This window comes from Triturus cristatus, chromosome 2_2 (genome assembly GCF_964204655.1).
Source record: "Triturus cristatus chromosome 2_2, aTriCri1.1, whole genome shotgun sequence".
Lineage (NCBI taxonomy): Eukaryota > Metazoa > Chordata > Amphibia > Caudata > Salamandridae > Triturus > Triturus cristatus.
The window spans coordinates 660,914,369-660,940,759 of record NC_140582.1 but is presented as its reverse complement, the minus strand read 5'-3'; the positions used below and the strand labels follow the sequence as shown (position 1 = coordinate 660,940,759).

General features: G+C 45.5%; 1 protein-coding gene across 1 annotated transcript in view; it reads left to right on the top strand.

The window, feature by feature from the left end:
- HPGD (15-hydroxyprostaglandin dehydrogenase) overlaps positions 1-26,391 on the top strand; it is a 354,979-nt gene that overhangs the window by 261,156 nt on the left and 67,432 nt on the right. The window contains exon 5 of the mRNA XM_085641853.1: positions 6,933-7,009. Within this exon, the coding sequence (XP_085497979.1) occupies positions 6,933-7,009 (77 nt within the window). The remainder of the gene's footprint in view (positions 1-6,932; positions 7,010-26,391) is intronic.

Genomic DNA, 26,391 nt, shown 5'->3' with positions numbered 1-26,391 from the left:
TCTCTGACCGTTTCTCACCTTCACAAATGTTGGAGATTTGCTCCAGAAAAGCACTGGAGAAAATATCTTATGATGGTAGGAAGAAGATAAGAGCACAACACAATTCTGTAGGAGCATTTTGAAAGTGGTTTCTCCACAGAGAAAAAGTTTTCCTTGTGGAAACAAAAATGTGCAACTGGAAGTGACCTTTTCCAATGAGAAAATGTATTGTTTATACCATCTGCAGTTTGGAAAAAGTTGTGTCCAAAACTGTCCCTTGACCAAAATATCACATGGCATTGCCAGTAGTATGCCTGTAAACCTGCAACTGCCGCAGCTTTCAAAGCCTACAACTGCCAATGTTTGTGTAATAGTAAATTTGCGCCCGTTCACAGGAGTGCGTCTATTGGTGCAGAATTACTACTCTTTTGCAAATCAGTCACTCTACATCTTTATGTTCCTGACCTTAAAAATGAACAAGCAAACACCTCCTCTCCTTATGAAATGAAAAAACAATAACACTTCATATCAAAGACCTTTTTTTACATCGCATTTGAATAAAAAAACAACACAAACATTGCAGACCTGTCTCAAGACTGCAGACCCAACTACCAAGACAAGATTGGAAGATTGCAAGCCAAGAACGCATCAGAAGTGGCATTTAATTATATCAAGTATGTCGATGTGAGCCGTAAAAGTCTTAAGCGAGTACGCTACGGGATCATAACTCTTCCGGAAACGTGTTCAGAACCGGAGTAGGTTAATATAATTAAATGCCACTTCTGATGCGTCAACTACAATTGAATGACTCATGACCAGCTGCGTCGGAATTATAACCGGCGATTAGGTTCAGAACATATTTTTAAGCAACAGCCCTGAGGAAGTCGAGGGTTATTACCCCAACGACGAAACACTTGTTGGCTGGACCTTGTGCTGTTATCTTGAATAAAGACAAAAGAAACTCAACAAAAGACATTACTTGCCTCCATCTACTCTCAAAGACATTTGACGAACTATTGCATTACTGGAATGCGTGTGCATGGGATTGACATTATGCCTTTGAGTTGGGTTTTGGACTGTACACAAGTGGAATGGCTGGCTGTTCTCGGAGAACAAGTTGGACAAAACAGAAATCTAATTGAATTATTATATTTGCTGCTGGTAATAACTGCCGTAAATACCTGTTGGACCTGGCTCTTTTTGCAGGGTTATCTCCAAACGTTTTGCCTTTCTATTGTATTTTTTCAGACGAGTTTTGGTTGGTTTCATGACTCTGAGCACTTTACCACTGCTGATCAGTGCTAAAGGTCATTTGCTCTCTCCTGTAAAATTGGTCTGATTGGTCTACATCTGTTTGGCACATTTAATTTATCCGTAAGCCCCTTGTACAGTGGTTCCCATATACCCAGGGCCTTTAAAATAAATGCCACTAGTGGGCCTGTAGTGCTGCTTGTGCCACCCACAGAGGTAGCCTTTCAAACCTGTCTCAGGCCTCTACCACTGCAGGGCCTGTGTCCACAGTTTACTGCCACAGTGACTTGGCATTTAAAGTTATTTGTCAAGTCTGGAACTCCCCTTTTACCGATTTGCAATTCCTTAAATGAAATGCAGGAAGCCAAAAAAACTTGTGATCTGTCTTTAAGGAATTGCATATTACCACCAACTTCAAGTTGGTGGTAATATGCGAATTCCATGAAAAATTCACTTTTTTGCATTTTTCAAGGTGCCATGTGGCGTACATACATGCCCTTGCGAAACCTACATACATTGCACAGTTTGCTTCCACAGTGACTTGGCATTTAAAGTTATTTGTAAAGTCTGGAACTCCCCTTTTACTACATATAGGTCGCCCCAGAGGTGGGCCCTAGGTAGCCCTATGGGCAGGGTGCTGTGTAGATAAAAGGTAGGACATAGGCCTTGGCTGTGTGAGATGTCCTGGTAGTGACAAACACCCTATTTGGTTTCTCACTGCTGTGAGGCTGCTCCCTCATAGGTTTGCATTGGGAATTCCCTTATATGTGTTTCAGTGGTAACTTCTAATCTGGAAGGAGTAGCACTGCCATGTTTGGTATGTTTGGAAGAGTGGTGATAAATCCTGCTTATTGCTGAAGGCAGATATTTTACTACTATTTTAGAAATGCCATTTTTAGAAGTAAGCATTTCTATGTTCTTATGAATCTTTGTGCTTTGCAACCTGGCTTCAATCAAAGTCTGGTTTAGACTGACAGGGGCCTGTTTGTGCATTTACTCTAGACCATCACGAAGGGAGCTTAGTGTGCCCTGCATATCTTGGTGGGTCATCCTGAGCTAGAGTGGTGGGAGGAGTTGTCACCTGCCCTTGAATAGGGCTGTGGCTGTGCCTGTCCTCTCACAATGCTGTCGCCGCCTCGCTGTAGTGTGTCTGGAGCCAGAGCTGGGGATTGAATGGGGGTGATGTGCACTTCTAAAGTTTGTTTCATGTTGCCTCCAGATTAAAGACATTTTGGTGCCGATTAGGATCCTGGAAAAAATTTCCCCGTGCGACTCGTATCCGGTCTTTTTACCGTACGAATCGTACAAGTGCCGTACAAACTGCCAAGTACGATTCGTATGGGAAAAAGTCCATACGAATCGCATTGGGAATAATTCCCCACACGGCCTCGGGTCGGAAAATGTGTCCGACACGTCCCCGGACGATTTACCGTACAAATGTGAAAAGTGAAGTCCGACCGTGCAAGTACGATCACTCCTGTGCGTCCGATGTTACAACCGTATGGAAAATGCACCGTACGGACCGAACTCCCATAGCAACCATGGAGACCTGTGCCCGCATATGCGCCGACCCCCCCCAGCCCCCGTGAGTACGTGCCGTACCCCCCCAGCCCCCGTGAGTACGCGCCGTACCCCCCCAGCCCCCGTGAGTACGTGCCGTACCCCCCCAACCCCCGTGAGTACGCGCCGTACCCCCATGTATGTACACCCGTGTACGTCCGAGTCGTACCCCCCGTGTACGTACAAGTCGAATCCCCCCTGTGTATGTACACCCCCCGTGTATGTACACCCCCGGTGTATGTACACCCCCGTGTATGTACACCCCCCGTGTACATACGAGTCGTACCCCCCCTGTATGTACACCCGTGTACGTCCGAGTCGTACCCCCCATGTATGTACGAGTCGAACCCCCTGTGTATGTACACCCCCCGTGTATGTACACCCCCCGTGTATGTACGAGTCGTACCCCCCCTGTATGTACACCCGTGTACGTCCGAGTCGTACCCCCCGTGTACGTACGAGTCGAACCCCCCGTGTATGTACACCCCCGTGTATGTACACCCCCGTGTATGACACCCCCCGTGTACGTACGAGTCGTACCCCCCCTGTATGTACACCCGTGTACGTCCGAGTCGTACCCCCCCGTGTACGTACGGTGCGTACCCCCAGCGCTAGGCGCTGGGGGTAAGCACCGTACATACACGGGGGGGTACGACTCGTACGTACACGGGTGTACATACACGGGTGGTTCGACTCGTACGTACACGGGGGGTGTACATACACGGGGGGTGTACATACACGGGGGGTTCAACTCGTATGTACACGGGTGTACATACACGGGGGGGTTCGACTCGTATGTACACAGGGGGGGTGTACATACACGGGGGGTGTACATACACGGGGGGGTTCGACTCGTACGTACACGGGTGTACATACACGGGGGGTACGGCGCATACTCACGGGGGCTGGGGGGGGTACGGCGCGTACCGGGCCCCCTAATCTGGTCGTTTCGCGGCGTATTTCGCTTTTCCGGCACTTTTTGGGTGACTTAAAAATATTGCCGTCCAGACTGCTGTCGGTTCGAATCGTACTTCCTGGTTCGTGAAACGCTGCCTGAAAGCGTCGGTGCTTTCCCCGGATCACATTTGTATGTATATTTTTGTCGGTCGGTGTTTTGTACGACTCGTACAGAAATGGTGTTTCCGTGCGAATTGTACTTCCATGTTTGTAAAGTTGTACAACCGGGTACGAGTCGGACGGAGAAAACCCTCCGACCGACGGTTCGTACCCGGTTTTTGCAGGATCCTAATTGGCACCTAAGCGTATAAGTACAGGGGCTCTGACTTCACGATTTGGTACACTGCATGGACTTGTACCTAGACATTGCTGTCTGTACATGCTGCACCTGGCCAGAGGACTGCCAGGAGGAACTGCCATTGGACTACTTGCTTTGAGGGACTAACCTGCAGCCCACTAGGCTGCCGTGGGGACTGTCCCTATGCCAAGTGACTCTGTGCTGGCCTGCCTGTTGCTCTTGTGCCCCCAGGTGTCTCCAGGCACTGGCGGCATGCCCCCTCCCTGTTTCTGCAGGTGTTCTTGAGGATCATCCCTGGCAAACCGAGCTGAGCAGGATTCCCATCAAAATACTTCTTAAATATTAGAGCTAAAGTTTTAAGCTCTGTGGATCATCGTTATCATATGGTTATCCACCACCTCTTAGAGGGCAATCTCTTGATCATAAAGATTGCCTCTGTGGAAAGCTCGTATGCTCTTAATGGATGCCAATCCGAACCAAGGCATGAGGAGAGAGTGATTGTCTAGGTGTTCTAGTCTCTCCACACAATCTTTTTAATATTGCACTGCATCACATTATATATATTATTAATACTTTTTCACTAGTTTGTTACACTTGATGGCATCTATTGTTTGCCTTGGTTCGGATTGGCATCCATTAAGAGCATACAAGCTTTCCACGAGCTCTAATATTTAAGAAGTATTTTGATGGGAATCCTGCTCAGCTCGGTTTGCCAGGGATGATAGAACAGTTATCCTTCTATAGGGACATACATCACTAAAGTTTTCCTTAATTTAGACCCCCAGTCCTGTGTTTGTAGTTATATAAGTGTAGATTAGGGGATTAGGATGTGGGCAGGTCTTTAAATATCATTTCCCTTAGACCCTTCTCTTTAACTGTGTTTTTGATGTTCTTGAGGATCAGGCAGATAGATTCTCCCCTGTTGGATTGTGGCTCATAAACGGTACTCTGCATGTGGGAGCCCTTAACCTGTATCGCGCTCCCCCCTCATGAGGAGTGACAAGGGAGGAGTGCATCCATACTGGTGATCTCCAGGGAGAGTCAGTGCTCCAAATTGATTCCAGTTGGCGCATGTTGGAAGCGTTCAACATTTAGGGGGGCACTGGGAGTAAGCCCCGGCTTGAGGAGAACCTCATCGCCTGGCAACACGGAGGTCTTCATTGCGCTGCCGGGGTCACTACCGACAAAGACGTTGCTCCCTGCCCCTCCAACGCTGCAGCTCTGGCATGTCTAGGGCATGCCAGTCCTGCATTGTCCCGCCTCCAGGAAGCACCTCGGCCATGAGTTGCCTGTAGGGATTGCAGTGGCCCCTTGGTCTTCTGGCCCCAAGTGGAGACACTTTTGAAAAAGTCAGACCCGCGCAGTCCCAGCGTGGTGGCACGGTGCTCCTCGCAATTAGGAGACAGATGTTTTGTTCTGGCTGATCATTGGAGGGGCACAGGGAGGTCTCCCCATGAAAGTTGACAGGGTGAGCCCGGCTCCCCGTCTGTTCACATATCTGGGGCACTTGTCCAGTTTGGGTACATTGCGGGTTGAGCCTCAACAGAGGCCACCGATTCCTGGTGGTAATTGGCCACATTTTGAAAGTTGACAAGACTACCATATTCAATGTAGGAGGCACCCAGAAGTTTATTTGCCCTACATGCTGTACTGACTATCATATACAGCTTAATAGGCGCGCAGGAACCCTGTGCCCTTGGTTCTCATTGTCATTCTGGTGAACCAGGTGTTTTAATCGTTACTTGTTGCATCTTCGTGCCCTGATGTTGTGATGTATGTTGGTTTTCCTCACATTGCCAGGACTTGCATAGTATGCCCAACATTGATGATTTATGTATGATATAACCTGCATTACAGGCCCTGATCTGTTCTAATGTATGTTGTTTTTGCCCTGCATTATCAGGATATTTAGCATTATTTTATGGCAAATTGATTTATGATTTATGTGGTTTGGTCGATGCGTTATAAACAATATATTAAGATATCTTTTTATAATATGGTGTGGATTCTCTTTTGTGGCGCAAACGCTTTACATATTGCTTCAGGGATAAAACTGACTGCTCTGCCATGCTACCAAGGGGGTGAGCAGGGGTTATCTTGGGTGTGTAACTCCCTTATCATGACTAGAGTGGCGGGTTCTGCCTGGCTTAGGTGCATACCCAAGCCAACCAAACATCCCATTTCTAACAATAGCCTTTGACTTGCCACAGGAATTCGAGATGAGTAGTATTTCTTTGCAGCAGGGAGCTATGTAACTTGGTCTGATTGCTGTACACCTGTTTGGCACATTTAATTGATCTGTAAGTCCCTTGTACAGTGGTTCCCATATACCCAGGGCCTTTAAAATAAATGCCACTAGTGGGCCTGTAGTGCTGCTTGCCCCACCCACAGAAGTAGCCTTTCAAACCTGTCTCAGGCCTCTACCACTGCAGGGGCTGTGTTCACAGTTTACTGCCACAGTGACTTGGCATTTAAAGTTATTTGTCAAGTCTGGAACTCCCCTTTTACCGATTTGCAATTCGTTAAATGAAATGCTGGAAGCCAAAAAAACTTGCGACCTGTCTTTAAGGAATTGCATATTACCACCAACTTCAAGTTGGTGGTAATATGCGAATTCCATGAAAAATTCACTTTTTTGCATTTTTCAAGGTGCCATGTGGCGTACTTACATGCCCTTGCGAAACCTACATACGCTGCATTTTGTGATTCCATAATAGCGAATCGGTAAAATTTGCTATTATGGAATCGCAAAATCCAAAATTGATACATCTGGCCCCATAATCTGTAGCTGAAGATATTTAATTGCCTTCTCTGCAAATATTTTTCGAACGAGATATGTGTGCCACTTTGTGAATAAAATATAAATTATGTTTTTTTCCTTCCTAAGGTCTTATGCCTGCTGCATACCAACCTGTTTACTCTGCTTCAAAGTTTGGTGTGATTGGATTCTCACGAGCTATAGCTGTAAGTAAATATTGTTAAGGCAGTGCCTAAGATTAATTCATGCTTGCTTTCTTATACATCATTGTTTACCTTCCCCCAAAATATTGCTCATCCTGCCTTTTGGAATGCATCGTCGAAATGTTTATTGTTCCCAAAAAACTGCTAAAGTGTGTACGGTCATGTGTTTGTATAGATCTTTGACGAGGAGCCTTGCATTCCTTTTAAGGAAATACGGGGAGTGATGGAAGTAATCAGTTTCTGAACATACTGTGATAATTGTTGTTGGCCCTTAAGAAACCAAAAAGGGTTCCCAGTGCAAAACGATAAATACTGCTGGAGTGAGTAGCATGGGCATAGTTTAGACTTTTCATCTAGTTGACCTAAAAAAGTCCCTTAGCAACGTCTTTTTGATTGTGTGACTTTCACCCAGATTTCCCTCTTCATACCAGTTTGCCCTTATTCTCATACAGGGCTGATCTTTGACCTTCAGGCAGTTATGGTCATTTAGGGGCACTTAGACCATGGCTCTCAGTGCATTTGAACTTTCCTAATCACACGTAAGCCATCGTTATGAGATTCCTGCAGCAACATCTCTGTAGATAGAATACCTCGTTTTCTCAGGTGTGGATCTGCAGCTTGAAAAACTGGGGCTGTGAGAGGTGCAGGTGCTGCAGCCTGGCCCGCAACCTGGCCCCCCACCAGGCCCCCCACCACTATGGTGAAAGCAGACAATGCTACACACATGATGGCAACAGCCCCTCCCGATAGCTTCCTCGCCCTGTGCCCTACATCCTCTGACGTTCATCGGTTGCCTACAGGCATTTACCACCCACCCAGAACAAGTGTGTGATACCAGAGTTAAACCCCTTGGAATCGGGGAAAGCCTGCCTTGAAAGACTGGATTATGCCAGGGCGGCAACTGATTTCACTTCCAAGAGTTTAAATCATGCTAACTAACGTTGCAACGCCAGGTGGGATTGATAATTCTAGCCTCGGTATCTCTCCATTGAGTTTATGAGGAATGAGCCCTTACTGGTCAAGAGCTGCATCTTTTTGTCAAGAAGATTCTTGTTTGTCCTAGTTAAAAGAGCTCCAGGCTTTTGGTCAGAAGCAGTGAGACATAAAACAACATAACGCAGAACGGAAGCAAAAATGCGTCCATATAAACAAGCAAGAACTTTTTCCTGACATTTGTCAGTCAACATGGAATACTTAGACCACCCTCCAAGTTTTGTGCAAGCTTTCATTAACACTGCCACATCTCGCTTCTGAAGTTTCAGTTACAAGTGTTTCCCACTGAAAACGTACACGAGTAGCAGCCGTGTCCTGTTCACATTATCAAAGCTATTGCCACGTAAGAATTCTCCTACCTCTTTACAGTTCCAAAGGTTGAGGCCTATGATGCATTCAACAGCTGTTTCTTATTAAACTACTGCCTTCTTCAAAGCCAGGTCTTCTCTCTACACCAGGGACACATTAACAAAGGAGAACTCATTTCCAACTGCCTGAAACCTTCAACTATGATCAGATTTGAGTTGAAGGTAAAGTCAGTGTTCATAGTCTAATGTATTATTGTCCTAAATATTCTTCCTAGTGTTTGTAAGTACAATGGTTATTTATCTAGGGTCAGCCTCCAGCCTTTTTAAAGAACTGACAGGCTCTCGTCTTCAGCTGCCCTTGGATTGGAACCACTGTTAGATTAACTAAGGATTTGTCTCGAGTTTTCCTGGACTTGTAACTATTCAATACTACCCTGATTTCCCCCTGTAGATAGTTGTTAGAACTGGGGGTCTCTAGTTTGCTGAGGTAGGTACCTTAGTCCAAATAGGGACCCTTGTTTTTCAGTCAGGGAAAGGAGGGACACACTCTTAAATAACCCCTGCTCACCCCCCAGTAGCTTGGCACGAGCAGCCAGGCTTATCTCCAAGGCAATGTGTAAAGTATTTAGAACAACACTACCAGTAAAACTGTGAAAACACCACAAATGGACACCACACTGGTTTAATTAAAAAAGCGGTATCTTTATAAAAAGAAATACGATGAGACCAAACAATAGGAATCCAACATATGCGTACTCGTAATATTTCACTTTGCCGGTTATTAGGCCAACAATCAAATCACTTGTAGGTTCTTACGGTATTAATGAGCAATTCACGATGATCTAATGGAGTCCTAATGCAATGCTATGCAGTTCGTAATGCAGTTCGTAATGTAGTAATAAGACAGTCCTTAATTCGAGTGCTAATGCAGTTTGTAACGCAGGAATAACACAGTTCGTAATGCAAGAATAATGCGGTTCGTAATGCAAGAATCAGGCAGTTCGTAATGCAAGAATAATGCAGTTCGTAATGCAAGAATAAGGCAGTTCGTAATGCAAGAATAAGGCAGTTCGTAATGCAAGAATCAGGCAGTTCGTAATGCAAGAATAATGCGGTTTGTAATGCAAGAATCAGGCAGTTCGTAATGCAAGAATAATGCGGTTAGTAATGCAAGAATCAGGCAGTTCGTAATGCAAGGAATAATGCTATAAGCCAATCTGTGCGGTCAACTAGGGCACCACTAGGCCCTAACAGCAGAGACAACGGTTGTAAGCTTAAAGAGGCGGCCGCTCGGGGACTCAGCGTGTCTAACGTGGTGCAGCGGGAGAGAGATCGGAGCACTCCTGTACTCCTCCTGCACACCTCCCCAGGCCACACACACTTGCGGCTCTCTCTCTCCGCTCGTCGGATGTCTTGCTGGGCGGCCTCGATTACGTTGCAGCTCCGTTGCTAGGTGACGCTGTAGCCGGACGGGTTACGGCTCTGCCTTCTCCTTCATTGACGATCTTGGGCAGATTCCTCTTGGCGAACAACGATCACGATCCCTTTCACCTTGCAGCTTTCTTAGCTTCAAGAAATCCTTTAGCACGTTGCGGCTTGGGCCGGCTGCGGCGATCCTCACTCACAGCCTCAGATATGATGATGACTCGAGCCACAAACAGCAAAGCAGCAGTGTGGATGATAAAACTAAGGTGATATTGTTTGGAAACAACCCTAACTTTTGGACTCCCTCTTGGTGGCCGTCTCCACTGGGGTCTCTCCCTACCCCAGCTGAGAAAGTCAAAAAAGTAGGAATCCTGTTAGATGTAAAATTATCTATGGGTTCCTAGGTCAAGGCGGTATTTTCCAAAACAGGTTACATCTTAAGAACACTGAAAAAAATCCTGAATCTGCTGCCGCTAGACTGTCGTAGAACAGTGGTCTTGGCCGTGGTTTTATCAAGGCTAGACTACTGCAATAGTCTATACTTAAACATACAGGAAAAACTGTTGCACAAGCTTCAGATGCTCCAAAATGCTGCGGCTAGACTTCTTACGGGTACTCCCAAATTTGCCCCTATCTCCAATGTGATAAAAAAACTGCACTGGCTCCCGGTCGGGAACCGGGTTCAGTTTAAATCTTTAAGCTTGGTTTTCAAAGCTCTGCATGGAGAGGGGCCTGACCATCTTAAAAGACAATTTCAATGGTATACCCCACCGTGTTTGCTCCGTTCGTTAGAAGCAAAATTGATCACAGTCCCTTCTACAAAAAAAGCCCTTTGGGGCATACGTAGATTCACTTTCGGCGCAGTAAAATCCTGGAATAAATTGCCTTTTCATTTAAGAAATGCCAATAATCTGCTTAGTTTCAGAAAGGATTTGAAGACTTGTCTGTTTGTAAAATAACTCTCCCTGCCATGGCCTTGCCCTTGGAGAAGTAGTCAGCGCCAGGACCCCTATTTGGTAACCACGCACTTTAAAAATCGCCTTAACATAACATAACATGATGTTTCACGCTGCGGTGGCAATGCGGTCACGAGGCACCTCGTAAACAGCACTACAGAACACACGGCAGTCTCAGGCGTGCAAAACGACATGCACCAAGCGTTTCTGAGACACATTTGGAAACTTTGATGTTCCAGAGTTTCCACAACAGGGGACCAGCTCTCCTCGGGCCCTTGGTGACAAGTTACTTCAGGACACAGCAAACAGCAAAGTCCTCTCAAGCAGGGGGACACAGCACACAGCAAGGTCCCTTGTCCTTTCCTTAGTCAAATCAGCAAACTGCAGGCCAGCCCCAGAATACATAGCAAGGGCAGTCCTTCTCTTCAGTCTCTTCAGCTGTTCTCCTTTGGCAGTGGTTCCTCTTGATCACAAAGTAGTTTCAATCCTTTTCAGGCTGAATTTCAGTCTTGAGTTCAGGGGTTTCAGCTCTCACATTTATACCTCTAAAGGCCTTTGACGTCTTTGTGTTCAAGGGGCTCTGAGCCCGGTCTAAACCAGTTTTGGGTGTCTTCCTGCCAGTGCACATCTTCCTTTGTAGTGAGGGTCTAGTCCCCAGCCACTCCGCGGAAGGTGGAGCCATTCTTTTGTGGCAGCAGCACAGGCCTCTTCGCATCAAAGAGGCTACTCCTCCCACCACACCAAATGCAGGCCAGCCTATTGCTGTCTCACTCACTCCTCCCTGGTGTCAGGGCACTCTCCAGACCCTGTCACATCCAAACCCAGGCAGTCAATACACAACCAAGCAGAGGCACACAGGATGGTTTAAGACAAGAAACCAGCCACGTCTAAAAGCGTGGTTTCTAAACACACAATTTAAAAACCATCTTCATGGAAAGATGTGTCATTAAATTCTAAATTCAGGCACACTAAACGTCATCTCTCCATCTTATGGGAAGATATGCTGGAAACATGGGACACAGCATTACCCATTCTGTCATTTGGGCAAGATGGACTTGCAACAGTGAAAAACGAATTTGGCAGTATTTCACTGTAAGGACATGGTACACACCTCAGTGCATGTCCTACCTTTCACATACACTGCACCCTGCCCAGAGGGGTACCTTGGGCCAACTATAGGGGTGTCTGATGTGCATAAAAAGGAAGGGTAAGGCCTGGCCAGTGGGTGCACTTGTCAGGACAACAAGGCAGTTAACTAACTGCGCGCAGGCACTGCAGTGGCAGGCCTGAGATCTCTTTTTAGGACTACTAATGTGGGTGGCACAATTAGTGCTGCAGGCCCACTAGTAGCATTTGCATTACCAGCCCTGGCACACATAGTGCACTTTTACTAGGGACTTTACTAGTAAAGCAAACATACCAGTTATGGACAACCAATTACCCTAACAGTTTATACAGGGAGCACTTGCACTTTGACACTGATCAGCAGTGGCAAAGTGCCCAAAGCATCTAAGTCGGCAACACAATGTCAGGAAAAGGTCTAGGAGGAAGATAAAAAGTTTAAGGAACTTTAGCCAAAAAGGGCCAAGTCCAATGATAATATATTATATGAAAGCGTCCTGCGTCGGCTATCAAGGATCCTTAATCAAAGCAAATTACAGTTGGAGGTCTAAGATGGATACTTCGGAGTGCCTACACTATTCCCAATGTAATTACTTCTCATCTTGCTATAAAAATTGTGGGGGCAGAATAATAACGTCTTGTGCCGGGTTTGTGTCACAAAAGTGAAGCAAGGAGGCTCAAAATGTTTCTTTGGAATTTACTTTCCAGCACCAAACTTTATCAGTGTTGGATAGTATCCCTAGAGTAATGCAAAGTAGCGCTAGCACTTACGCTGCTTTGCATCAAAGGGAGTTCCTATGCACTCACCCATGGTTTTTGACTCAAAGCCCTACCTACCAATGTTTGTAGACAGTTCTGTGTTCCAAAACATACCCTTTTGAAACTGATGTTAAAAAGGGGAAATATTTTTGTTTTTCCAACATTTTCTGACTTTGTATGTGCGTTGCACTGCACAGGACACACCCAAAGCGAGAAAAGTTTTAAAGTTTGACTTTGAGCATGACAAAGGCAGCTTTGCACCATGGTGCAACTGTCGGTGCATTGCGCTAGATGGCCTGATTGTGCATCAGTACTAGGGAAGAGAGTAGGAGCGCCACATCTTAGATGGTGTGATGCTCTCACTCTCACGCCACAAAGCACAGTAACTTTGGTTCCTGCACTGTATTGCATCACAGCCTTGTAAACCAGCCCAATTGTTTTTCGGTGACTTCCTTTGAATTGAAAATATTTAAAGACAGCGACGGTTCCTCCATAGGAGAGGAGGAGCGCTGTCCCCTTTCCCACACAGCTGCAGAAAGCTGGAAAATTAAAATGGTAATGTATTACCATTTTAGTTTTCTGGCTTTCTGCCCAACTGAGAGCGAAGGTCGGAGCCAGCGCGTCATTGCTGCTGATTGGCAGAAATAACGAGAACCCCTTTCAGTGTGAATTGGGCATGTCGGTTTGGACGGCTACATTATTATGACCAAACAGACATGCGCAATTCAACCTCTTCAACCTGGCTGTCATAGAGAGCCGGGTTGGAGAGCACAGGCCTTCAGTGCTCTTCGGAGCACTAAAGCAGCCTGCACCAGCCAATCCAGACACTTCTCTCATTCAGCATGAGAGCAGTTTTTTGATTGGATAAGTTGAGAAGTTGGCTGGAGGAGTCGGGAGCGGGCTGGAGAACACCGAGGATGTACTGCTGCTAAAAAGGTACATGACTTTTTTTTTTATCGTTTAATTTTATCTATGACGAATTACCATTTTCATGGGTCACCAATCGCCACTGTTTAAAGAGGGTATTTACTTGAGTTCCAAAGGCTGTCTCGATTGAATTGCAAAGTCTGTCTCTATTTTTATGGCTGACAGCGAGTCCCATAATAAGAAATAACACTAAACTGCTCTCCAAAATGTACTTTTAAGAAGCATCTAGTACGTATTGACAAAACTTAAGGTCACAATCATTTGCATGCACACCCAAAACAGTTTTCAGTAGTAATGTAGTAGTTGTATCTGTATTGGCAGTAGCAATGACAAATTCACCCAACATTGCCCCTGTATTTACCTTTTTGTTGGTGTTTCTTTATTCACATCTTTAAGAAAGAAACAGGGGGAGGTATACTCCTCAGTCCAATCAGAATACACAATATAATATAATATTACTTACCTTTTCAAGTACTTACTAGGATATCCTAAATAAATCAAGATATAGAATACAAAACAGCCCATACTTGACATCCCGGTAGTCAGAGTCTGATACACAATATAGTATAATATAAAGCCATAGCTGCGTAGAAAGCAGAAAGAAAACAGAAAAAGTATATAGCTGAGAAAAATCAAAACGTGAGAAGAAGGAAATGACAGTTATTAATGTCTAGAAAAAATGCCCAGTTCTACAAGCGTATTCATCAGCTAGTCACTCTTAGACTTTTTGAATATCCCAGCATATGCAATGGTGACTTATTTAAACATGAAATAAGTCATCATATCAGTATGTAAAGAACTTCATTACATATTTACTGTAAAAAAAGGGGTTCCAAATGGATTCAAAAATGCATGTCTGCTGTGTGCTGGATTATTCAGTCAGTGCTCATGCATAGGACTACTCTTTTACTAATGCCTTGGTATACACAGTTTGGCTACAGCTAGTGCAGTATCTGACCATCTTTTAAGATGTTGGGTTATGCCTGCCACCATCTTACTGTCTTGGAGGAAAACAGAGGTACAGGTTATAAGTCTAAACTGTTAGTGGAGTTTATTCTTGCAAGAGCTTTCTGCCAAAAAGTTTGAAACAATTGGCAGGACCAGATTAGCTGCAGAATATCTCCATTATGGTCACCTTATCTTCAAGAGCAAATGGCCATACAGAACTTTTGGGGTGACCAGTGCCAACCATGTAGCAATTTGAAGAAGCTAAAGTCCATGATTCTCAAGCAGGCCCATGGTCATGATTCTCAAGCAGATCTATCTAGTGTTCCTCTTCGGAGACTTGCCCCTGTCTCTGCTGCCATTTGGTTCATAGTTGTTCACGCAACAGTTGGGAGTGAAGTTCCTCCAACAAAATTTTATGCATGCCTCAAATGACTCCTTTGTATGTGCTCTATCGTTTAAGATATACGTGCAAAGGACAGTCAGGAAGAAGGTTTGTCCATGGCGAGAGCATATGGCACAGTACTTCAATTGAATATATCACCAACTTTGTTTTCCTTCATGCTAAATTATTCTTGGACATCATCCAGGATTTTATGAATGTAGTGAATAACAACTTAACAAGTGTTTTCCGTTATCTAACTATTCTCTCCACTGGATTAGGGAAACATTAATCTGGATGGCTGTATTGATCCAAATAGGTGATTGGCCATGTGGATGTGCATGCATCTTCAAATGTTTCTGAACAGCAGACATTTTTGCTGTTTCTAGGACCATCTGGTTCGTTGGTGTTTTTGAGGCTTTCAAAGACCTGCAAACATTCCAGAGTCAGTTTCTACCACTAAGATTTGCTGCTCAATGTGAATGCAGTCCGGAAAGTTCAGGTTTTTACAAAAAGACATGTCAAATGAGTGAGATGGTGTGCCTTATACTAAAGATCCATGTCTGGCAGGTGGAACTCCCCAGAGGTGATATCCTGGGCCTGATTCACAAAGGTAAAAGTGCACATTTTTGGTATTCGCAAACTACAAGTTTAATTTTATTAATAGTAATTTTACAACTATGCGACTCTGCTCTCATGGCAGAGAATCTGCATATAAATAGAAAGTCCTGTCCTATCTTTTTATGTAAAGAGTTCACAGCCCCAACTGCTGTGTCTCTACAGTCGCACAATTACTATTTGCAAAATTAAACTCATAGTTTGTGAATACCTAAAAACATTAAAACATACACACAAACTTGTAAGTTTACCTTTGTGAATCATGCCCTCTGTGTCTTGGCAATTGGTCTCTGTGAGAAAGTGCCTCTTTTTTCATGACTAAGTCCCACATTTTGCCTGGTTATGACATGGTTTCCATTGTAGTGCACAGGGTCCCAGTCAACCAGGTCCCCTGTGCCAGTGCTTCTTCCCTAAAAACATATACACAATTGGTACTTCTGCCCACTATAATTCCCGAGCAAGTGGTACCCTGGGTCCCTAGGGACTGGGAGCTGAAGAGGGTCACTAACACATCGGGAGGAGTAGTGAGCAGTGTTGAAAAAGTGGCACATGCTCTGTAAGAAAATACTGCCCTCACTCACAAAGTTGTGACATGCTTCATCATTGGGCTTGCTTACAATACATCCTCGTGCAGACCAACTCCTGGGGTGGAGGGGAAGACAATACACACATAAAAAAGAAATGATATCTCAATATGCTTTGGGATAACCAAAAGAAAGTGCAGTAAAGATTTAAAACTAGCTCAGTGGTGTCTTTGTGCAACAATTTTATACCTAGACCCACCATCTTGGTCTCCCTCCTACAACTTCCGGTGCCACGTCTGCCACCGGTGTGCCGCAAGTGGTGCAGTTTTGGTACTCACTTGACCCTTGCTGGCCTTTGGTCCTGAAGACTGGAATTGTAAGTGTATTACTTGCCTATCTAACCACAATATTGTTTTCCCCATAGGATAACATTGAACTTTTACCTGATTGAGAAGATTTTGGTCTTAAAAATGAAATACAAACAAGTATATTTTTCTAAAATTGGTCAGGATCTCCTTCTTGAGTCATGTGCCCATTATTGGTCAGTGTTGCGCAATAAATATCTTACACTTCTCTGTGTTAGGCTTAAGACTGCTCGTTCACACTATCACTAATAGAGCACTTTGGGTTTTACATTGTGCACTGTACACTTTTGGTGAACTCCTGAACTCTGTGCACGGTATAACCACCTAGTGGCACATCATATACAGAGCCAGCTTCCTACAGTCTCCCCAATGTAGTCTTTGATCGTTCGGAAAGCTTATCAGGAGCATTCCAAAAAGATAATTAAATTGATTTTAATTGTCTATACACTCCCTAATGGTGATAGCCTTAAATGGTTCCAGTGTGTAAATCACCAAATTAATCAATCAATCAATTAAACAGGGAATTGTATGCACGCTTCTCACCCATGGGGTCTCAAGGTGCGGTGGGGTCAGCAGTTCTGTTTCAGCCAAAGTGCCAGTTCTTGAGGGTCTTCCTCAAGGTGTTCAGGGAAGGGGCGCAACTAATGTCGATCGGGAGCTCGTTCCAAGTCTTGGCCGTGATGTAGGAGAAGGATCTCCCCCCTGCTTTGGCTCTGTGGATGCGTGGGGTTTCACGGAGGACGAGGTTGGCAGATCGAAGTTTTCTTTTGGGTACATGGAGAATGATTCTGTCATTGAGGTATTGGGGTACGCTGTTGTGTAGGCATTTGTAGGCGTGGGTGAGTATCTTGAAAGTGACTCTCTTCTCGATGGGGAGCCAGTGGAGCTTCCGTAGGTGTTGGCTGATGTGCTCATGTCGAGGGATGACGAGGACGAGTCTGGCGGCGGTGTTCTGTATAGTCTGGAGCTTGCGGACTAGGGACTTGTTTATGCCGCCGTAGAGAGTGTTACCGTAGTCTATCCTGCTGGTGATGAGTGCATGGGTGACTGTCTTTTTTGACTCGGGAGGTCCATTTGAAGGTCTTATGGAGGATGCGGAGGGTGTTGAAACAGCTGGCGGCGATGGCGTTGACATGTCAGTTCATGGAGAGGGAGGAGTCGAGTACGATGCAGAGGTTTCTTGCGTGGTCTGTGGGAGTCAGGGGGCTGCCGAGGGTGGTGGGCCACCAAGTGTTGTTCCATGTCGATGGGCTGGTTCTGAGGACAAGGACTTCGGTCTTTTCCGAGTTGAGCTTTAGGAAGGGTGAGGGAGAGGATGAGCTTGGTGTCGTCGGAGTAGGTTACTATGCTGAGGCCGTGCTGTCGGGAGATGGCAGCGAGGGAGGCCATGTAGATTTCAAAGAAGATTGGGCTGAGCGATGATCCCTGTGGGACAGAAGTTGATTCAGAGAGGAAGGGTGGCAGTCTGACCCATTGGCTTCTGGCGCTGAGGAACGATCGGATCCAGTCAAGGGCAGTTCCTTGTATGCCGGCATCATGTAGTCTGGTTGCAAGAGTGCGGTGGGAGACTGTGTCGAATGCTGCCAGCAGGTCAATTAGAATCAGAGCTGTGGTGTAGCCTTGGCCGAGGAGGGTGCAGATGTCATCTGTGGTGGCAAGTAGGGTGGTCTTGGTGCTGTGGTTGCTGCGGAATCTGAATTGAGAAAGGTAGAGGATTGTGTTATCTTCGATGAACCTTGTTAGTTTTGCATTGACAGGCTTGTCGGAGACTTTTGGCGCATAGGGGAGGAGCGAGATGGGCCAGTTGTTCTTGAGGTCCGTGGTGTCTGCTGAGGGCTTCTTGAGCAGGGGCCTGACTTCTGCGCGTTTCCAGTCATCGGAGAAGGTGCCGGTCTCGAAGGTGGTGTTGATGGTGCATCGTAGTTCGGGTGCAATGGCGGCTCTGTGGTAGATGTGAGGTGCACAGGGGTCAGTGGGAACCCTTGAGTGGATGCTTCTCATGGTTGATGCGGTCTCTTTGGTTGTGACCGGGGTCCAGGAGGCGATAGTGGCCTGGTTGGCGTTGCCAGAGGGGCGGGGTGGCTGCAGAGTCAGGTGTGAGGTTGTTGAAGTTGTCTAGAGGTTTTTGATCTTCAAGTGGAAGTATGATCCGAGCATGTTGCAGAGGTCCTGGGAGGGAGTGATATCCGTGGCTTCGCTGTGGGGCTTGGTGAATTCCTGGATGATGCTAAAGAGTTCCTTAGAGTTGTTGGAGTGGACCAGGATTCTGTTCTGTTGTGGATGAAGGTCCTTTTTGGTGGTTCTGATGCGTTGGTGGTATTCCGTGATGGCGTTCTTGTAGGTGGTGTAGTTTACCGGACGTCTTGCTGTTTCTCCAGTTCTGCTCCAGGCGTCTGCAGGTGCGTCTGGCTTCTTGGAGGTTGGTGGTGAACCGGGGGACTTTCCTAAGTGGCTGTTTGTCAGGGTTGCATAGCGGGGTGAGCTTCTCTGCACAGTTGGCGATCAAGGTGTGGAGTTCCCTGGCTGTGAGGTTGGCATCAGTTGCAGCTGTGGGGGCGTTGTGGTTGAGGGTGGAGTTGAGTTGTTCCTTGGTGACTTTGCTCCAGTTCCTTTGCGGGGCACAGAGTGGGGTTTGGGTGGCTTGTGTTTGTTGATGAGGAAGTGTACACAGTGGTGGTCAGCCCACGGGGGTTGCATGGTGTGACTGAAGTGAACACTGTTTTCTCCAGCGAAGATGGGGTCGAGGTTGTGTCCTGCCTTGTGGGTTGGTGTAGTGACGAGTTGTTTTAGTCCGATGTTGGTGAGGTTGTTGAGGAGGATGGTGGAGTTTGGGTCAATGGGGTTGTTGAGGTGGAAGTTTAGGTCTCCGATGAGTATGTAGTCCGTTGCGGCGATGGTGTGGGGTGCGATGAGGTCAGTGATGGTGTCGGTGAAGGGGGCCCGGGGGCTGGGGGGTATGTAGGTGAGGGTGCCACAGAGTGTGGAGTTTGGACTGGTCTGTAGCTGGAAGTGCAGGTGTTCGGCGGTGGGGAAGGTTCGGCTGGAGGTGGTGAGGTGAAGGGAGTTTTTGTGTGCGATCACGAGGCCTCCTCCCGTGTGGTTGGGGCGGTCCTTCCTCGGGATCTTGTACTCATCCGGGATGGCGATGTCGGGTGAGGAGGAGGCATTGGTCCAGGTTTCCGTGAAGAAGGTGATGTCGGATGAGAGTGAGTCCAGGAGGTTCCAGATCTCCACTCCGTGTCTGTGTATGGAGCACACGTTGAGGAACATGTATATTAGGGCGTCAGCGGTCTTGTTCGGCGTGGACTGCTGGTAGTTGTTGTTCCTTCTGGGGTTGAGTGGTAGGAGGGTGGCTGAGTCGTATCGGTGAGTGGTGGTAGATCCAGGGTCTCTAGCGCTGGTCACAGTCAGGTCATGGACAGGGTAAGACTGGCTTGCCTTTGGCACGCCAGCGGCACGACCGTGCTGCGGCCACCATTAAGTAGGGGAGTGGGGAGTGACAAGCAGCTGGGAGGCGGAAACGGGTGTTGGCAGGGGGGAGGGGCCACAGGGGCAGCAGCAGCAGGGAAGAGAGCCGGGCAATGCAGAACAGAAGGAACTGGGCATAGAGAACAACAAAATGAGTGGCTAATCACAAAAACAACAGGTTGCACAGGGCAAAGAGTCAAATGGGTAACAGCAAAAAGAGTGGCAAATAACCAAGACTACACGTGGCAAGGGGGCACAGAGTCAAAACAGATAACAGCAAAAGGAGTGCCAAATAACCAAGACAACACGTGGCACAGGACACAGAGTCAAAACAGATAACAGCAAAAAAAGTGGCAGATAGCAATATCAAACAAGTGGCACAGTTACTGTTTAAGGGCAGACAGCAGCGTAGGATGTGCTGACCGCGCTGGAAGGAGCTGGCAGGCAGGGGCGGGCACTGCAAGGAGCGGACTGCAGCGGCCTCGAACCCCAGACAGGGGAGAAGACCACAGAGTCAGTGGCAAAGTAAGGCACAGCAGAGCTGCTAAGGATAGAGCAGATCTCCGACCAGGGTCAAAGGTCTTGCTCGCACTCTCCCACAGCAACCACCATTAAGTAGGGGAGAGGGAAGGGATGAGTAGCTGGGAGGCGGGAACGGGCGTGAGCAGAGGCAGCAGCGGCAGGGAAAAGAGCTTGGCAATGCCAAACAGAAGGAACGGGGCACAGATAACAAACAAATGAGTGGCAAATCACAAAAACAACAGGTGACACGGCGTACAGAGTCAAAAGGGTAACGGCAATAGCGAACAAGTGACTCAGTTACAGTTGAAGGGCAGACATCAGCGCAGGATGCACTGACCAGGCTGGAAGGAGCTGGCAGACAGGAGCGGGCACCACAATGAGAGGACGGCAGCGGCCTCGAACCCCAGGCAGGGGTGAAGACCACAAAGTCAGCGGCTAGGCAAGGCACAGCGGAGCTGCTGGGGATAGAGCGGATCTCTGACCAGGGTCAATGTTTTAACCAAAAGGAGTCCACAATTTAGGAACACTACAGCTATTAACAGACCTGCTAACTTATAAATAAATGTCATTGTGTGAGGTGGCAGTGGGGCCTTGGAGAGCTACTTAAGAAGCACTCTGTCCTCTCCCTTCCAAAAAAACTGTTGCAAATGTTTTCACAGCCCTTCCAGGACATAGACTGCTTACAGCTTCAAAGGCAACCTGGAAGACCATTTTGTGCAGCGGTTTCCAGATCATCTTTCCTGCCACTATGTGATTTAAGTTCCTCGCCGGGTGACTGTTTGCAGGAAGCCTAAATCGCCTGACACACAGGGCCTTATTACGATGTCAGGTGGACTCACTTCTGCCTGAAACCGTTGTGGAATCGAGAGCTCCAGTCAGCAGACCCGTGTGCGGCATTAAAATGTGATTCCACATGGTGCGGTCGCATACTCCAATTTCTCTAACTCCCGTAACCAGCCATAGCACAAGCTCCCATAGAGAAATGGGAGAATCTGTACATCCCTGCACCGCGTGGCAAGCACCTCAAGATGCCTGCCACGTGGTGCAGGGAATAACAGGGGGGCACCATAGGTGGCCCCCAGCTGGAGGCCGCGGAGTGAAGAGGACTGTGCTAAGGGCCCCCAAAGTCGCTTTCAGACCGGCTTTCCATGCCCGAAAGCCCGACACAGAATCCTGTCGGAAACCAACATCTTAATCCCTAAGGCCAAAACGCAATGTATAGGGATTGCGGTGAGGCCTCCGGCTGGCAGATGGGCTTCTTGAGCCCATCGGAATCCAGTCGAATGACCATCTGGTTTCACTTTTGACCGCCTGCATCGTAATGCGGTGGTCAAAAGTGAAAGGCGTGAAGAGACTCGAAAAGCCTCCTACGGTCGGAGGCTTTCAGAGTCTTATCATAATTAGGCCCACACTGTCACTGAGTGAGTTGGCAAGTCTGTGTTATGTCTCATCCAATAAATATTTGTAGATATTTGATTGTATTGGGAGACCACAGACACTTCAAGCCTGTTATCACAGAGGGGGGAATTTGCTGATTTAGAGGTAGGGCTTTGCTTTTACTGGAGTTAACTTCATAACCAGAAGAAGACTCAAAAGACTCTGCAACGCAGAGTGTGTTGAATAAGGAGGCTTCTGAATTTGTAAGATTCAGTAATATATCATCCGCATATAAAATCAGTCACCAGCTATTTGAGCGGAAGAATGAAGAACGGAGGACCTATTATCCAAATATTGTGCGTCTTTTACTCAAGGAATATGTCTTTAGAAGTTAGTTTCAGTTGAAATATGTTAGAATTGCTGCCCATATTTTCAGGTGAACTTCTTTGGAAGAATAACTGTTGATATTTCTCTTTTTTTAAGAAACCTTTTGAATCATGATAAATTTATATAAAATACATTTCATTAATAATGAATGTTATATTTGTGAGCAACTATAAAGACTATTTTAGATTAATTATCAACAATGTTAAATAAATGAACTTGGACGCAAGTGGTTGTTCTGCCTCAAACACTTTTTTTGTGCTATATGTGTTCCTTACACTGAGACTAAATTGCACTGTACACAGATTATGACAAATTCTTATTACTTGTATGTATAGAAGGTGGTAGACAAAATGTAATCCACATTGAGGTACCTTCTTTGACACATACACTATAAATTATAATAGTGCAAATAGAAAAAGAACACACATATAAAGAAATCATAAAATGTTATTACTGTCAGCCCGTGGCTTTGCCAAGACCAAATGAAGTCTTCTATGCTAAATATAGAATTTGGTGTTATTGTAGTCTGTTCTAGGAATAGATTATTATTCCTCTGCAGTGACTGCACCTGTGTTGAACTGAAAAGACAGTTAATATACTATACTCTTTGCTACTCATCCAGCTCTTGGCTGCAGACATTGCTCTTTGCGAGTCATGACCCTGAGGCATTAACTCATAACAGGCTCACCCTACTTCCCTCTTCCTGTAACTCTACTTCCTCTGTTGTCCTCTCCTTCACTTCAACGCACACTAGGAAGTCACTCAAGTTTCATAATCTTCAAGGCATTTGGGTGCAATTTGAATCCCATACCATTTTCTTCTCAATCATGCTTCTGGCAGTATTCTTCTTTGTCAAACAAATAAGTTTTTGTGCTGCCAAAAATGTATCCTTACTGTGCAAGGCATGCCTTCTGTTTCTAATGCATTGGAATCTGATGTAACATTCTATCTCTTTTTTTCTATTTTTGGGGTACTTTTCAAAACAAATTTAAATTGTTATGGAGAATCACACTTTTCCTCATAATGGGTTCTATTGAGACATAAGTTCTAGATCGATTTGATAAAAATTGAGGTGGATTTTCTCTGTGAGAACATAATTTGATGTGGGGTAAAATTTAAATAATATGGTTCAAATTTTTCTTACCATCAGTTACAGGGTTAAGCCCTGTTCCAGCGCTGGCTTCCGAGTATAACTCGCTTTAGGGGATAGATCTTTGCCATCAAAAAGGTATACCCAAGCACACGTAAAGTATCAGTTAGCATAAATGCAAGATCATTTACGACATGAAACAAAATAAGTTGGACTTTTGCTTCTTTCTTTGTGGTTTCTTTCTTTAATATTCCTCTTTTGACAGTAGTTCATCAAGCCAACACGTGTTTCGTCGCCTCCGTAAAATAGTACATGCGACTTGTTCACGGCTAGGTAAAGAATCATATGAAATTCTACATTAATGTTGTCATTCTCGTCAACATTTATCATTGTCATCTGACATCAGTGCTCCCAGGGTGAATATGGTGGCATTGATTCATTCAAGGTGAAGCTGTCACACACATGTGACAAACCCTCATGCCGGGTGTACAGACAGTGACGAGCGATCCAGTTGTTGTACCTGAACGTGCTCACAGAGTGCTCATTAGTGATGAACACAAGAAGTGCACGTGAAAAACAAATGGTAATGTGATCGGAGGTAATATTTCCTGTGACGCATTGCTTTAAATCTATAAGGTATGTATAGTCTCCAAAAGATCAGTCTCCCAGTGGGAAATCAAAAAGGGGGGGGGGGCAATTAAAGTAAAGGTGGGCGGAAAGTTTATGAAAGATTCAGAATAAGAGTCAAACCATAGGAAGGCCACTGACCTGAATACTGTTCTCAATAGAGGTCTGAAAAATATAAGAGCGGAAACCCACAAAAAGGTAAATATGTGCGCAGGAGAAAACTATTTGTAGTGCTGTTAGCGTCACACAAAAGCTATTATGAAAAAAACATTCTATACATACATAAAGTGTGACGATAATTCCAGGTCACACTATCCTGTGACGCAAGGAGGTACCCTGTTAAGGGTTTAACACGTTGTTCAATTAAACTTCGGATTCAAAGTTTAATCCGTTATAATCTATAAGTAAAAAAGACAGAACACATGTATATGCTCTTAGGATCTTATGTCCATTCTTATCATTCGTGAACAAACTAATTTCCTCGTTTTAAGAATTCTTACACACCTAGCGTCGTGTAAGAACGTGTATTAATTGGTTCCCCTTACCTTCTTCTTAATTCGTTGTAGTTCTTAACTGGGGGGTCTGTGTATCGCTACCTCCTCGCGCCGGACTCCATATATGAGTGCCGGTTACCGCGTTGAAAGCAGACTTATCTGGTGCTTCCGTACCACGTGACCACCTCTCTACGTGATTGGATAAAGCCAAGCTAATAGGAGGGTTTGTTCAGGCATAGCTGTCATGGAAACTAATGATTGTGTAGCCGGGGGTCTCAACCTCGCTTGGAACTAGATGCGTGTTGTTGTTCAAATTAAAAACGTACCTTTAAAACAATCCTATAACTATATGGAAAAGTAATTTATTTGCCACCATGTTTTGAGCCATGAGCTATTTATTCATAATAAGTTCAATCACAATCACAGTTCTAAGTTCACTCAATGATGAGCATTTCAATTTGTTTTAAAGGTGTATTTCTCATTAAGAGATTAGTAAGATTCTTTTTATTCAGATTAGTCAATAAATTCAAATAAGTTTATAGAAATCTCATAAAGGTATGGTTCGAACAAATCATCAAAAAATGCATCAAGAGCATTCCATAAAGGATAAATACCCTATTCTATTTAGTAAGACCAGAATTTAGAGTTAGTAGAACCCATGAAGAGTTCAAATTCAAAAAAAAGAGTGAGATAAAGAGAGAATAAAGCTCAAAATCGAATTTAAGCAGCAGAACTTACTGTCAGAAAGGTTTTTTAAATGCTAATTCGTAACTATAACGTGTGTGAAACCTATGGTTTTTTCAGTGAATTTGTACGGTTTTTGAAATGCTAAGTTATGTTTTTATTTTTTAATTTTTTTTTTCAGATTTTACACCGTGCGCCCCGAGCGCCCACGGTTCGCAGTGCGCGCAGGGTGCGCGCACCTCGCGATTTAAAAAAAATAATAAAATTAGTTTTTTTCTCCCTCGGGGGTCCTTCTGTGACCCCCTGACCAAGGCTAGGGGGTCAGGAACTGTCCACTCTGCCCCCTTTTCACCTTCTCCACCTTTGTTTTTCACCCCCTCAGACTGCGAGAGACAAAATGGCGGCCGACACTTCCTGGTTTCGACCGGTTCGAATGTTTACCGACATCTAACAACCAATCAGAATTGGTGCGCGCGTATAGATATTGATATGCTTTTTTCTCAGGAAATACTGAACAGATTTACACCGGACCTGCAAAAGGCACTTCCTTGACCTTATGGCTACCTCTCTGCCAAATTCCACGTAATTCTGTTCAGCCGTTCGGGCTGTAGTTGCGACTAAAGGTCCTATAGAAAAATGCATAGGGAAAACGCGTTTTGGGACCCCCCCTTTTTCTCGGCGCCCGCTTGACAAATCACCCCGAGACTTTCAGGGTAGGAGCTGAACGGAGCGCCCCATTCGTTTTGAAAATTTTGCGAGGATTCGTCAACCGGCGCCAAAGTTATTCAAAATAGAATTTTGAGATTTATTGATTGGTTGCCTGAGTATTTGTATGGGAGACAGAGTGTGTGTGTGGGTGGATGGGAGTTATGTGACTCTGAGCATAGATGGGTGAGTGGTTGATGTACTGGGTGTATGGGTTCAAGAGTGCATGTGGAAACAGCTGTATGTGTGGGTGAGTGTGTGTTTGGATGTGTTGGTGAGTGAATGGATGTCTCAGTGTTACATGTCCAAGTAACTACATATGTAAAAGGCAGTGTATGTGAGAGTTGGATTATAAAAATGACGATACATGTGTCTGTGATTTTGAGAGTGGCTGTATGGATGAGTGTGTACTTGTATCAGTGATTATATAAGAGAGTAAGTATGCGTTAGTATCTAAATGAATAAGTGAGGTGGTGTGTGTATAACTGTATAGGTGAGTAAACGGGAGTGTGATTGTTTATTTGAATGACTGACTAGGTGTGTGAGTAACTCCATGGATGAGTGGTGGTGTGTGAGTGTCTGTATAGGTTTATGAGTGCATACGATTGTGTTGTATTGATGAGTGACTGCATGTATGAGTGACTGTATGGGTGAATGAATGGATGTGTGTGTAGACCAGTATGTAGTAACTGGTATTGGTGTGCGGA